The sequence below is a fragment of the Pteropus alecto genome, unplaced genomic scaffold (assembly GCF_000325575.1).
Source record: "Pteropus alecto unplaced genomic scaffold, ASM32557v1 scaffold359, whole genome shotgun sequence".
Lineage (NCBI taxonomy): Eukaryota > Metazoa > Chordata > Mammalia > Chiroptera > Pteropodidae > Pteropus > Pteropus alecto.
In genome coordinates, this window is record NW_006443119.1 from 62,471 (window position 1) to 77,197 (window position 14,727).

The following is a 14,727-nucleotide window of genomic DNA, read 5'->3' on the forward strand; positions in this document are numbered from 1 at the left end:
CAGAGAGCCCTGAAACCAAGAGTCATCTGGGTACCTTAAAGATACCTCAGGCATCACTACTCCCATTCATCCCCACCCCTGGAGCAGCCGAAGTTCCAGCAATGTTCCTTTGGAGATATGGGCTCCCTAAAGTCATTCTTCAGGCCTCCAGCTCACTCATTTCAGAGTCAAGTCAGCCACCACAGGTGTAATTAGCAACTAGGAGATAACAGTTGAGCTATTAATAAGCAAATGCTGGGTATGAACACTAAGCAGCCAGGGGAGCCTCTTCCAAGATACAGGCAAATAACAGAGAAAAAGGAAATGAACTAGCGCATATTCTCATAAATGTATTTCTCCTTTGACTGTGGCTGCAACGGTCTCACAGTCCAATCGGAAAGGGGAAAAGAGAACACGGTAAATGAAAGACAGTGGCTTTAGTACGACCCAGGTGCTTCCAGTGGGGGAGAAGAGGGTGGAGCTGGAAAAGGAGAAATCAGAGTCCAATGCAGGACTTAGAGTCAAGAGAACAGGACAAAGACCTGGGCCTACTGCTTCCTTGACTAATCAAAAGCCCTCAAGGCAGAAAAACCGCAGAAGAGTCAGGAAGATAAGTAGGAGAGTCCTTTGGAGAAGAAAGCGGAGTGAGGACTGACACCAGGCATGATGCGAGGCCAGAAGAGCCCACAAATATCAACTCCCCACATGCACACATACCATCTTTCCGCTCTCTTTTGAATCGAGTGCACCTCTCTTTAAGATGTGCATCCTGTATGCCAAAATCTGGATTACAATATTGTCAAACAAGAGGAGAAAACACTCTTTACTGAAAATATAATTCTTCACAGGACTCTTTTAAACAGTGAGCTCCAAGTACAGCATTTAGAGTACAACTTAATTTTTACATAATGTTTTAGAAATAAATACAACATGCAAATATCATCACCAGTGAAAATAATACATCCGGCTATGTGCCCAACACTCTTCTAAGTGCTTTCCTATATTTATTCATTTAATTCTCACATCACTCTGGAGGGAGATACTATTAGTATCCAGATTTTACAAAGGAGTAAACTGAAGCATGGAGAGGATAAACAACTTGTTCAAGGGCACACAGCTAGGAAGTAGTAAAACCAGGATTCAAACCCAGGCAGCCTGACTCCAGAGGCTGCACTCAAAATTCATGCTATTCTAGTTATCTCCCATGGGGTATTTGCCCTCGGTACCTAGCTTCCCGTCCTGGCAGAGAAAGGGGACCCTAATGGTAGAGGTATGCCAACCCCCGTATCACATGCAAACAAGGTGCCTCTGCTACAGCCCAAACCCCAGCAAGCTTCATTGGTGCTCATCCTCTCCATGCTTCAGTTTACTCCTTTGTAAAATTTGGACATGAGATAATTCCAGGTCTCATGATGTTTGGCTGTTTTCACCTGCTGATTACATACATATAACCATGGAAGTGAAAAGAATTGACTGATAGATTCCAAAGGAAACGTGCAATTTGGAAGCAGAGGTAAGGGTTAACATTCCTTCAGGTTCTCCTAAAACATCTGGGATTCAGTTGCCCAGGACCTTTTGGACTGGGCTATGCAGTCTTGCAGCCTATAATGATGCTTAAGAATGCAGATGTTTCATCTCTCTGCAAACCCACCTGCCATCTCTGTCTAAAGCAGCGGTCCCCAACCCCCCAGGGCTGTGGACCCTTACCAGTCTATGGTCTGTTAGGAACTGGGCCGCCTAGCAGGAGGTAAGCAGTGGGCCAGCAAGTGAGCAAAGCTTCATCTGTATTTGCAGCTGCTAGCATCACTGCCTCAGCTCCACCTCAGATTATCAGGCACTAGAATCTCATAGAAGCACCAGTCCCTGGTGCCAAAAAGGTTGGGTGGGGACTGCTGGTCTAAAGGATTGACATGCAAATGCTCCTGTGAAACCTGTCCCCAGAGGAATGAACCTGTAGGAAAAACAGTTTACAAAGTTCAAAGGCTAAACCTGTGAGGAAGTAAGGTGCCCAAGACACAGTGAAAAGTCAAATGTTTGTTAGGACTGATTCCACTGAGGTCTGTAGAAATGAGCTACTGGCTCCTACATGCAATTTCTACAATGAGCAGCACCCTCACAAAACTTAGCCCGAGAGACTAAGGGAAAGTATTAACAGAATCAGCCGCAAGTAATTCCTGTATCTCGCCACTCTGCCTTACTCACTGTGTGTACAATAATGCTTGTCTTAATTTTTAATATCAATCAAGTGTAGAGACAGAGATTCATTTCAAGAAAGCAATAAGAAAATGCTGGGCCACACCAGGAGTCCAGCTCCAAGGGCAGACATTTCACTGAACCTACTTACTTCAAACAGCAAAGTCCCCTTGTAGACTTTTAAATTCCCATGTTAAAGAATTAATTCTCACTCCCACCAAGCAGCAAAGTCTAGGATTACAACTGTACCCCCGAGATAAAATCCTGGGAGAGAGCAGCCCCTCATTTTGCCAGAACTTACAACATTTCTTCTCTGATAATCGAAGATTTGAGGCTTTGGTTTCATAGCTACTGTTGCTCTGTTCTGAAGAAGATACATTATTCAGAGACATGGCAGCTCTTCAGGAGATGTCTGGAAGGGACAAAAGGAATTAAGGAGACATCTCAAAATACTCAGTGAAGAGGATCAGTGCAATATAAGTGAAATACCCTAGGCCAAGAGTCAAGTCCAGCCCTCCATCTCCCAGTTAATAGCTACATGTCCTAGGATGTTATGAACCCCCAGCCCTCTGTTTCCTTATCTGTAAATAGGGCACTAGAACCTTGTTTATTTTATAATGCTGACTTAGGAATTACATTCACATAAATTCTCTTCAATTCTTCCAATAATCCTGTAATAAGGCAGATTTTGCTACCGTTATTACTTCTCTCCATTTTACAGATTGAAAAACTGAGGTCAATCAAATTAAGTGCCTTATCCAAGTTCCTTCCTGACCCCAAAATCTAGTTTAAGAATCTGGGGAGACAAGTAGCAGTAGTTGGGGATGGGGTGCGTGGCGAATAGATCAAGTTCATTATCATAAGTAAATGGCAGTCAAATGGAAGATTCAGTCGTGAAAAAATGAGAGAAGTGGGAAAAATCTCAAACATGTTTCCTGAAGGAAAAACTGTAACTGGACCCTGAGACACCCCTAGCACGTCACCATTTCTCCTCTGATGTTCTTATTCTCAAGCCTTTGCTCTGCACCTCTCCCGGGGACGAAGCCTATAGAAGGAACACTGAGGCACAAAGAAGTGGTAAATGACTTCTCCAAGGTCACCTAACTCGAACTGGGATGGGAGAGCCCCAAGCTCACCCCCCGCCCTCCAATCCAGACAAGGGACTTGTGAGGTAGGAAGGTCCTATTGCTTCAGGACCTTGAACTGTTCTTCCACCGACCACACATATCCTCCAACCCAAACACTAGCTGCGGCTCCCGGGCCCTGAACGTCCGCTCTCCCGGCAATCGTGGGGGCCAGCACTTCACCGAAACAGCAAGGCACCGTCGTCCCGCACCTCATCCGGATGCCCACAGCCCACTTCCTCCCACACTCCCAGGCTCTTCCAGGCGCTGTACAGCTGTCGCTCACCCTGTGATCCCTAAGATCCCTCCCGGCAGTGGCCTCGGCACTTCCCCTGTAACGCTGCACGAAGGAGCCGACAAACTGTAGCCTGAGGCGCCCGCACACTAGTCACCCGCATAGCCAGTGCCCCAGCCTAGCTCCGCCCACCCTCACGTTGGTCCTCACCTGGAGAGAATCATCCACCAATCCAGCGCCCGCAGGCTCTAGAGGGCGGAGCTCAAATCGGAATCGCTGACGCTGGCTTCTGAAGGAGGATGGAATCATGAAGGAGAAAGACGACAAGTTCCCAAGTTTCCCAGCACTATGGAGGTTGGTTGCATCGTTGCTTGGCAACTAATAGGGCTGGGGGCGGGGTTTACTAAAGCATTACTTTTTTCATACTCTCGCGAGAGTAGACTAATTCACGTTGAGTGGGTGTAACTTTTTGGTGATGCAAAAAAAAAAAAAATCCTAGAGTTTAACCCTTTCCTACCTGAATCCCAGCTGGATCTCGTTTGAGCCATAGTTTGGAACGTAAGCTTTATAAGGTGTTTTGCTAGAGTACGCTACCACAGTACTTGAGCTGATTGATTACCTTAGGGTGTTTGCATATCCTTCCCATAGGTCAGACACTGTAATCTAAGAAAACAACCATTCTCACCGCTAAACCACCAGCTTCCCGAGACCCAACCACATACCCAGTGGACTTCTAACCACCTTCTTTATTCTCCCTCCTCCCTCCCACACTATGCCATCTGTTATGATCATCTTGAAGAACCAAAGAGGAAACGGCTCCAGCAGGAAAATGGGTTATAAAAGGTGTGAAAATATTCAAAGTTTCCATATAACTTATGGAAGAGGTAGAGGCTTTTACAGTGGAGGTGAGTTTGCACATTTCAGGTGAACTTTTTGTAGTTACCCCCACGACTGTTTGATGCTTGATTCTGTCAATAAACCCCTCTACGCTGGTTAGGGTTTGCTGATGAACCAGAATTGAAAAAAAAACAAACAAATAATGAGTATTAATTTTTTGGAACCACTTCTTGGTTCTATGGATACGGGTTTGAAAATGTCACATAATCTAGCATTATCATGTTGCTGTGAAGTTCAATGGTTATGTGTCTTTTACACCCACCCTCTCTTTCGATTACACTGACTACTGGTTATACTGAAGGCAAGAATGAAATCATCTTCATATCTGTATACTCAGAGCCTGAATTGGAATGTGAATGACACAGATTAGTCCTCTTCATTCCTTCTCCTTATACACTGCCACCCACTGAATGTAGCAATTGCCCAAGGCCCAGATGCTGACCTCATACTGCGCTTTCTGATGTGGCAAATTAACGTTTTCAAGTTACAGTCTCCTGGAGGTGGAATGGCCAGTTGTCCCTTAACCTCAGTGAGTCAATGTTTGCTACAGCCATGAATCTAGTCACAAGTATCTGGTTGTTTTTAACAGGTCCTTTGACTCACTGACCATTCTTGGCATTCGTTTGCATTCTGAACGATGATTCTGTTTCTTCCGGTGTAATTTGGTAGCCCCAATTTACTAACTTAAGACCTCAGTAAGTGCAAGATTACATTCCAATGTACTGGATTCAGGAACTTCTTACCCGCCCTCTTTCCTTGAGCATATATGCTCCCGACGCGGAAGGTACTTCATTCGCTCTACAGGTAGCAAGACTTTTTGTACTTTAGGAATACTGATAAATCTTCAGCCTTTGGCTTCTGAAGGGTAGGGGCGAAAATTAGTCGTCACTTTAAGAGAGTTCTTAAAGTGTTTAAGACCGAGGCTGCACCAAAGTATCGCGATAACGTAGCCACCAGCGACTTCTCGCGATGTTCGGGCCGGCAAAGGGTGGCCATTTTGGAGCCCCCGCGGTGGCTGGTTGCCCCGGCGGCGTCTGCCATCCTGCTGCCGGGACCAAAGCTGGCCCCGCGGGTGTCTGGCCTGTGGGCAGCCAGACCAACACGATGTGGCGGCTCCGTTGCAAGGCCAAGAATGGCACCCATGTTTTGCAGGAGTTGTCCAGCCGGACTCGGGTGCGGGAACTCCAGGGCCAAATTGCCACCATCACCGGGATCGCCCCCAGCTATCAGCGAATTCTCGTCGGGTACCCGCCGGAATGCCTGGATCTCAGCAATGGGGATACCCTTCTGGGAGATTTGCCCATCCAGTCAGGTAAGGGAATCGAGGCTGGGGCCAAGGAAAAGCCTGGGAGGAAAGGGGCATGAGGGAGAACAGAGGAACAGTCAAGGCAAAGTGCTGTGGAAAGCCGGGGTCTTTAAGGACAAGGATAGATTAAAGCACATAGAACTCTGACGAGACGAGTATCTACCAACTCCTTGGTTGAAAGAGAGGACCCAACCTATGTAAGAAACCCAAAGCCTTGGAGTCCCCCCTTCCTCAGTCTACCTTGAAAACGCCTCATTCATTTTGTTTTCCATCGGCGTCCACAAAGATATGAAAAAGTAGAACCTGTTTTCTCTGCCCTGATTGTTCTTTCCCCCAATATTACTGAAAGAAGATAGCAGATCTGTAGGATGCAGAGTACTTTTCTTTCTTGCTTTCCTGGTTTTTTCACTCACTTTCATATATACTGACTTTGACAGGTGTATTCATATTAGAGTTTGCTCTTACACATTAACGAAAGGCCCTTTCAAGTTCTAAACAGCAGTTGTTTCTGTTCAGTATTAAAATTTGAACAGCAATATTGATAATTAAAAGCTTCCACCGATACTTGCGTCAAAGATCCTGTAAACACGGAACAGACTAGGTAAGTTTCAGAAGGAGGAGAACCCCCTAGTGGTCTAGTCTGTGGTAAACACCATTCGGAAGATTTGTGCTTTTTAAATAGATAGCAAGCTAAGAAAATTTTGTTCTTGAAATGTATCTTTTTTAAAAAGTTAAAAAAGGTGTATAACCCAGGCTACTTCACAAAATTGGGTTGCAACCTAAAGTGTTTTGTTTTTTGTTCTGTTTTGAACTTTATAAAAGATTCAGCTAACAGGGAGTGTTACTGGTCACTGGTTTGCAAAGCTATATTCTCTCCAATAAGCCCAGCTCATACTTTAACTCCTGTTTGTAACTTACAGACTTGGCTAGTGAACACCCGCACAGTTTCATCTATACTTTCTCTGCAGTTCTGGATTTGTTCTGTTTTTAACAGGCGACATGCTGATTGTTGAAGAAGACCAAACCAGGCCCCAAACTTCACCTGCATTTACAAAACATGGTGCTCCTAGTTACGTCAGGGAAACTTTGCCTGTGCTTACCAGAACCGTGGTCCCAGCGGACAACTCTTGCCTCTTTACCAGTGTGTACTATGTTGTCGAAGGAGGAGTCTTGAATCCAGCTTGTGCCCCTGAGATGAGGCGCCTCATAGCACAAATTGTAGCAAGTGATCCAGACTTCTATAGCGAGGCAATACTGGGAAAAACAAATCAAGAGTACTGTGAATGGATCAAAAGGGATGATACCTGGGGTGGAGCTATTGAGATATCAATTTTGTCTAAATTTTATCAATGCGAAATATGTGTAGTAGATACACAGACAGTAAGAATTGATCGTTTTGGGGAAGATGCGGGCTATACCAAAAGGGTCCTGCTTATTTATGATGGCATCCACTACGATCCACTTCAACGTACCTTTCCCGACCCAGACACCCCTCCTCTGACCATTTTCTCCTCTAATGATGATATTGTTCTTGTACAAGCACTGGAATTAGCAGATGAAGCTAAAAGAAAGAGACAGTTTACTGATGTAAACCGCTTCACCCTGAGATGCATGGTATGTCAAAAGGGATTAACTGGACAAGCAGAAGCAAGGGAACATGCCAGGGAGACAGGCCATACCAGCTTTGGAGAAGTGTGATCTATGCATGATGAGGATTGAAGCCTACTACCTCACAGATCCAGAAGGTTCTGGGTTTTCCAATAAGCTATTCATAACCCTAAAGAACAAAGGACACAATGCTTGAATCATCTTTTTAACTTAAAGCCACTTAGACACTGAAATTCCTTGTTAAGATTAAAATTAGTGTGCAAGTTTACAGATGTGTGTCTACAGTGGTGATACATGCCCTCTTTGTGCTGGGGTGACAAACTAGGTGGTGTTTGCTATCTACTGACACCAACCTGAAGATGGAGTTTTAAGTATTATAAACTAGCACCCAGCAGCATTAACTTGTAGAAGAAAACAGCTTCATATTTGGGTAATGCAGAAGGCCTCGTGTGAGGCCACCGGACATAAACCACAATGTCTCCAGTAATTGCGTTCTTTTAAAAACTCTGAGTTAATAGTTTCTAAATTATGAATTGATTTCTCAAATGAAAATATCAGAATTGTCAAAACTGATTTTATATTGCAATTTGGTAGGCTTTATAAATGTGTACTTAACCAGTTATAAGTATATAACAAGCAATTTTTATAGGGGTGAGCCTGTTCCTTGAGAATGTTACCTAAAAACAGGAACTTAGAGTGCCCAATTTGGGATTTCTAGCATGTAAAAGTAGAATGTATGAGGGAAAAGGTGCCTGGCAGCTTACTGAAGCTTTCAAAGACCATTGGCCTCGTGTTTTAATGCAACTCATTTATTGTTCTTTGTCACATTTGGATAAAACTTTAAAATTAAGCAGGGTATTTTTTTTTTTAATAGAAGTCCCTTCAAATTTGCTTGATTTTTGCTTTTTCATGTAATGATTTGGAGGGATTTAATTTCCTCATCTTTTCGTTAAGACTTTCTCTAACTCCTAAAAGAAAAACCTTCATCTCAAGTGATAATGCTTTGCTTTGGTTTGGTTTTTGTGAGATCTTTTGTTTACCTAAACAGTATTTTTCATCCTAGCCTTATTCCACCACTGATGCTCTTTCGAATAATTTCACATTTCTGCAAATTAGCACTTTGCTTATCCACATCTTTTACTTGGACTTTTGAGGAGTTTTAAAGTAATTGAGATAATAATGTTGAATGAATTTGTTTCACTTCCAAAATATGAGTTTTTAAATCCTTGCCTTATCTGAATAGCTTCTTCCTAATATTAGATGTGTAGCCATTTGCGTGGTGGGCTCATCTTTAAGGCACACCCTCTAAAACTTAGCTTCTCTATGAGATCTAGATAGAAGTTTTCTACCTCTTAATTCTTCTGAAGATCAGGGATGCTAAATTATAATTTGTTATGTATTATCTTGCATAATGTGGAGAGGCTTAATGTGAGGTTTTGTTATTATTGGTCTCATTTTTGATTAAGTATCTTACTAATGGCATACTTTAAAGCACTGAAATCTTTTTCATAGTATCTTCTTGACAAATGTTACAAAATTGAGGTTTACTTTTAACACTTTCACTCAGTGGAGGTGACCATATAAAATTAAGGAAAATGTCAACAATTTAGGGGAAAAAAATACCGTTAAGGAACAATTTACAAAGTATGCTTGAAATCATTAGATGACATTTTTTGAGTACTTTTTGTGTGAATAGCTGCTTTAGGCATAAGTTATTTTGGTCAGTATAACTTAAAAGTGTTTAATTTTCTATTTTACTGAGCCTTAAAAATAGCTCTTGTGAATTTGCAATACTTAATGTTTGGCAATCATAATATGTACAAATGAATATGATTGAAAATCTCTTGGTACCTGTCTGTCCTCCGGTCTAAAAGGTTTTTGTATCTCTTAATTTTCCCAGAAAATATTAAATTTAAAATTGTAAGTTATATCACTGGGTAATATCAACCAAATCGTTTGCCTTTCCTAGGTACTTCAGGTGCCAAACTTGACATTTGCTAACTGGAATTTTAGAGAAGTTTATTCATGCAACAAATATTTATTGAGTAACATGTCAGGTGTCTATTGATGTGTTTCCCAACATAATTTCCGGGTTACTTTAACAAATGGAAAAAAATAGAACTTTGATATTTTATAAAATTAAACTCCTTCATTTTAATTGTTTTTATTTATAGATTTAAGCTTATACTTTTATAGCAAGTGTCAAGTGTTTATTCAGGGGATCTATTACAGTCTAGTTTACCTGTTATCTAGGTTGTCCATTCACCAGTTGGAAACTGATATTCAATCAAATAGTTTTCAATAATGACTTTTTAAACTAATTAGCCTTAGGTCTTTAAAATAATGTTCTAATCATGGAAATTCAAAATTGGAGATCATTGATTGAATTATTGAGTATTAAAAACCTAAACTTGTGCTCATGCCAAACTCATTTATAATGAGCTTCACAGAATTTAAAGATTTTTTTTAACTGCAGATATTAAGCTTTTGAAATTATTAAGGTATAAATTCTAATCTCTAGAATTTTGAAAACCTATGGATTCAGTGCTTGCTGTAGGATTAAAAGAAACTTTTTTTTAAATTTGCCCTTGAGCAGAATGAAACCCTCTTCTTAGTCATTGTTTTTGACTGCCATACAAGAATTTTTTTTTAATTAAAATGAGGATAGTTTCCATTAGTGGCAGAATGAATGAAGATTGTGTTTTTCTACCCCTACTCCTCCTTTCTGTTATTCTTCTTTCCCTTACTCTTCTTTAGATTTAAAAATCAGGTGTAGGTCTATGAAAATACATTTCTAGATAGAGTGATTTCAGAAATTAAAAGTTTTATCCCTGGGAATTTTATGATGTGATAGTCATATGAAGACACCAGTGTGGTACATCTGTTAATGGTTTAGGGTTGATTTTTCAGTTGTTTCCATGAATGAAAGTTGGCTGCTGGTCAGCTTGACCCTCTTGGCAAAAATTAATATAGTCATACCACTTGATTATTCCATGAAGTTCAAGTCCCTGCAAAATCATAATTAGGAATGAATTAACATTATATTATTTATCTATACATGACCCTAAGTGCCCATGCCTAACTTACTTATCCTTTCTAGCCAATGTAGGCTTTAAAACATGAATGTTGCAAGTTGCCCTAGCTAAACATAGTTTTCTGTGTCTTCTTTTGAAAATTAAAATGGGAAATATGCAAGATTAGCAGCAGAGTGATTTTTTTTCTTTATGATTCAGGTGGCCTTCCTAAACTTTCATATATTAAGATTTATATTCTTTCATGTGTCGAAATGCACATTTGTTATTATTTGCAGCACTTTAAAAAATGTGAAATAAAAGTTTACATGTTAGCCCTCTCCAAGGATCTTATTAAAGACATTAAAATATAATTCTTGAGCTGCTAACAATCAGCTTTTCTTAACAATTACCATCAGTGTATGGTGTATCCAGTGGTACAACAATCTGGTGTTTTAATAACAGTAGCACTCAATTTCAGTAACTATTAGCATGCTCTATGCCTTAGCTTTCAAAATGTTACCTATTTTGATTATATGATTGTTCTTTATCATTCATTCATATTTGTCCTTATAGCGCAAAGATGACTAACAACTTTGAAAAGGTTACATTCTTAAATTTTCATTTGTTTCTAGGCAAATTTATTTTAAGGGAACTGATTTTTGAGTCAGAGGCCTTAAAAGTCATATGTAAGCAACACTATTATTAAGACTTAAGTGAAACACTTCATTTGAATAAGCTAGTTTATTGAAGATTTTTTTTTTACTAAAAGTTATGATATTCCAACACATCTCATTCAACTTAGAATATAAAACTTCGTGATTGTGGGAAGGTGTTATTTTTTTTTTTTCTTCAAAAATTAGCTAGTATTGTGTTCACAGTGCTTAGAATTTTTGACTTTGAAGAAGTTACTACATTGATAACTGAATTATGAGGTGCTGATTTTGGTCTTGGTTCAAATAAATTTAAAGGAGATCAATGACCTTCCTGTACTATTTTAGAATTAAGGGAGAAAGGGGCAGGAGAATAAAGTACCACTTAAACAGAAGAGATCCTCGATGGATGCATTCCTAGTCGTGAATTGTACTATTTGGAAAACTTTTCAAGCAATGCCTTTTTGTCACCTTAATCCTTCTCCCCCATTTCCTGGCATAGAATGTAGCAGGGTCGTAACTGAAAAGCTAGTCATTAAAGTATAAAATCTTGAATATAAGCATTTTGGTATGATGCCTTTTTATACTTGTTTTTAAAAATACAAACCTACAACTAGGAGTTTAGGGATAGTGAAGATATGATTTGATTACATTGTAAGTTTAAAAAAGAAAAGGTTAAGAAAGCTTTAGAATTTTTAGTAAGATTACATAAGCCTGACTTTGTAACTAACATAGAATGTGTAGTTATTTGTAGCCCATGTTACTTAAAAGGACCAGGGCACCCGATTCTTGTCAGTTGTCCAGTTCACCTTGGTGCCACATTCAGTACTCAAGTTGTTTACAAGAAATATGATTTCCTTAGCAAAATAATTTTTCCTTTAAAAATGTGTTGAATTCAGCTTAAAATACAAAATAAATATGTATAACTTGTCAGTAGTATAGAGAATGACAATAGTTCTATATTTCCAGCATTAATACAGTAGAGGAGGAATTCCTGAAACAAGAAGAAAACCATAAGACTGTCAAATTTAGAGCTTTAGACATGACTTGAAATAGTAGCGAAGGGCAAAACAGAACAAAATTTTGTTTTTCATGACATAAGAAAATATTTTTCGTTAATGAAAATGCACAGTGTTTTCTTGTTTTAAAAATGTTCTTTTGTCTAGTTGCCAGCATATTTTTGTCAAAGTTAATGCACTGCTGCTATCTGGGAGATGTCCAATTTCATTTTGTACAACTCTTATGTGATATTGCCATTGTTATTAAGATGCATTGATTTTATTTATTTATGAGGTGTATGATTTTTGAATATGCAAATGCTGTATGAAATGACTTGTTTTCAAGGAATAAATGAAGTGAAAATGTTGTTGTCTGAGCATATCTTGGGGTGAGGGCAGAGGGCAGTGAACAGGTGCCACGGCCAAGTTTATCAAAAGCTAATAGACCCCTGCTTCGACTTGTGTACCAAAATCTGCCAAAGCTCATTCTGTAAGTGGAGTCTTAATAACTGACGGGAGAAACGAAAGTGTTTCTTCTTTTTAACACCAGAGGGCATTTGAAATTTCTCTTTCTTGACTCCAAATTTTCTGGTATGCAGTCAGCTCCTGAAAGTTGTAATTCAACGCTACTGCTGACAAATTGTCAAACTGGGAAGGTTGACTGTTCCCTTTAGTTTACAATAGATGGGAGGGCTGTGTGAACTTGAATCTATTTGGAAACTGACAACTCTGGAAGAATTTATTCTTTGACAATGTCGACATTTAAACATTTATTTGAAACAACACAAATTACTAGAAATGGCCAGTTTACACTCTAAATCAAACTCTCATTGAAAGCTTTAAAATTATGGACGTGGAACCATAATGTATTAATCAATTTGTGCACCAGTACAAAATATATCTGTGGGATCAGCATAAATCCAGCATAAGAACGAGTCAAGCCAAACCTCATGGTCTGTGTGATGGTAGCTGGTTGAACAATTAACTGTACCTAAAATGTGCTCATCACATTACCTGGGAACTTGTTAGAAATTCAAATTCTCAGAAGAAAATCAAACGAGGCCAACAATCTGTTTTAACAAGGCTTCTAGGTGATTCTGATGCATGATAAGTGAGAACCATGACTATAACCACGGTTGGCTTAGATCAGTTCTATGTCCTTGACCTCATGCAATCCATTTTCATCTACTAGTTATAGTTATTAAATTTACAGGTAATATGAGAAGACAGAGTACAATGAATGACAATTCAAAACTCTCAACATTAGGGCTGAAAACCCTAATGTTGAATACTCGTAAATGTGAAGACCTGCCTTTAAGTTCTAAAACAATCCATTTTTTGAGTCTAGCATATGGAAAACCTAGTTTTATAGTAGATTTGACAAAGAAATAGCAGTAGTACTTAACTCTAATCTTGATCCTAGTGGGGTGATATGACTTAGACTGCAGGAATAATTGCATTTTAATAGTTAAAAGATCTATTTTAAAAGGAAGCAATAGTATTAATGTACCCTGCCTAAGTCACTTGGGGGTTTAGATTAAGGTTTTTACACGTAAAACCTGAAAAACTAAAATTTGACAACTGCTATATGATAGCCGAAGGCACTGGAGATGAGAAAATAGATTTCAGATTAACATGATGGCTAACTTCAAATCTTTGGAAGCATGTGAAAGGTGAATTAGATTTATTCCGAGGGTCTAGAGGAACAAACTCAGATCACTATGGGGTGAATATTGCAAAGTAAAATTTACCTTTAAAAACCTAATGCAAATGGAAAGGAATGCTTTAATAGTAAAGCTCAAATATTGTAATGTAGCCTCCTACGTTGTAAGAAACAAAGCTAGAAGTCATTAAGACCCTGACGTCTTGAAAATTTTGTTTCAAATGCTAGTTCTGAAGTGAATAGATAATTACAAAAAGATCTCTGGCTTCTTTTTTTTCTTTTTCTCCTCTTTACCATCCCAGTAGTGTTTGGAAAGGAACATAGGACAGGCTGCAAAACAGGACTTCCATATTTGGTAGTAGTATATATAATGTTTATTATATCGCTAAGCCTAAAATGAGAGATTCAAGAATAGAAAAGCACACATTTCAAATGCTTTTTCTATTTTAAAATTTTGTTCTGACTTGGATTGTCTTTGTCTCTTATGTTTATAGATTTTGAGTGTCTTTATTAGATAAAATCAGGCACCCGATCACCACGAATATATTTCCCTGAGATCACTAAAACTTTTATGATTTCCCTATGTGTGAGTTAAAAAAAAAAAAAAAAGCAAGAATTCTCTCTGCTTTAGTAACTGCCTCTCAACTGCTTCTCTGCCTTTCTGTGCTTCTAAAATTACTTCTGTACACCAAGAAGAGTTTTCTGATCTTACTCCTATGGCTTTCTTCATACTCAAATGAAGGGCTTCCTTATCGAATCTTAAAATATTAGAGCAGGTGTCATAGTGACTTGGCCATCTTCTAAAACCCTAAAGATGGCCCTCTTGAATAATTTTGAAGTTCAAAATCAGTGCTGAAGATAAATACAAAATATAGACAAAATTATGCCTGGCTCATAACTGGCTCTTAACTGGCTCATAAAATAGAGTATATAGATATCATCATAACTTAGTAAATCCAACACAGCTAGTCCCCACCCCAGTGTTGGAATGAGTACATGCTCACTCCTGGAGCAACTCTAACGTACCAACCTACAGTGAATGTGGTTCACGAGGTCCCAT

The 14,727-nt window shown here is 39.2% G+C and overlaps 2 protein-coding genes across 7 annotated transcripts in view; one reads left to right on the forward strand and one right to left on the reverse strand.

Moving 5' to 3' along the window:
• Positions 1-3,923, reverse strand: part of PFKFB2 (6-phosphofructo-2-kinase/fructose-2,6-biphosphatase 2) — a 26,675-nt gene extending 22,752 nt beyond the window's left edge. For 3 of the 4 annotated variants that reach the window (XR_003043438.1, XM_015597849.2, XM_006922817.3), the window contains exons 1-2: positions 3,742-3,923; positions 2,474-2,584 (exon numbers count right to left, since the gene is read on the reverse strand). Coding sequence is in view for 3 of the 4 variants with exons in the window: in XM_015597849.2 (XP_015453335.1) it covers positions 2,474-2,564 (91 nt within the window). In the remaining variant the exon portion in view is untranslated. The other variant, XM_006922816.3, reaches the window with a different exon arrangement.
• A 66-nt stretch (positions 3,924-3,989) lies between these two features.
• CUNH1orf116 (chromosome unknown C1orf116 homolog) overlaps positions 3,990-14,727 on the forward strand; it is a 32,586-nt gene continuing 21,848 nt past the window's right edge. For all 3 annotated transcript variants that reach the window (XM_015597858.2, XM_025040516.1, XM_006922819.3), the window contains exons 1-2: positions 3,990-5,232; positions 5,581-5,740. In XM_015597858.2, coding sequence (XP_015453344.1) covers positions 5,195-5,232; positions 5,581-5,740 — 198 coding nt within the window. In that variant the 5' untranslated portion in view covers positions 3,990-5,194. The remainder of the gene's footprint in view (positions 5,233-5,580; positions 5,741-14,727) is intronic.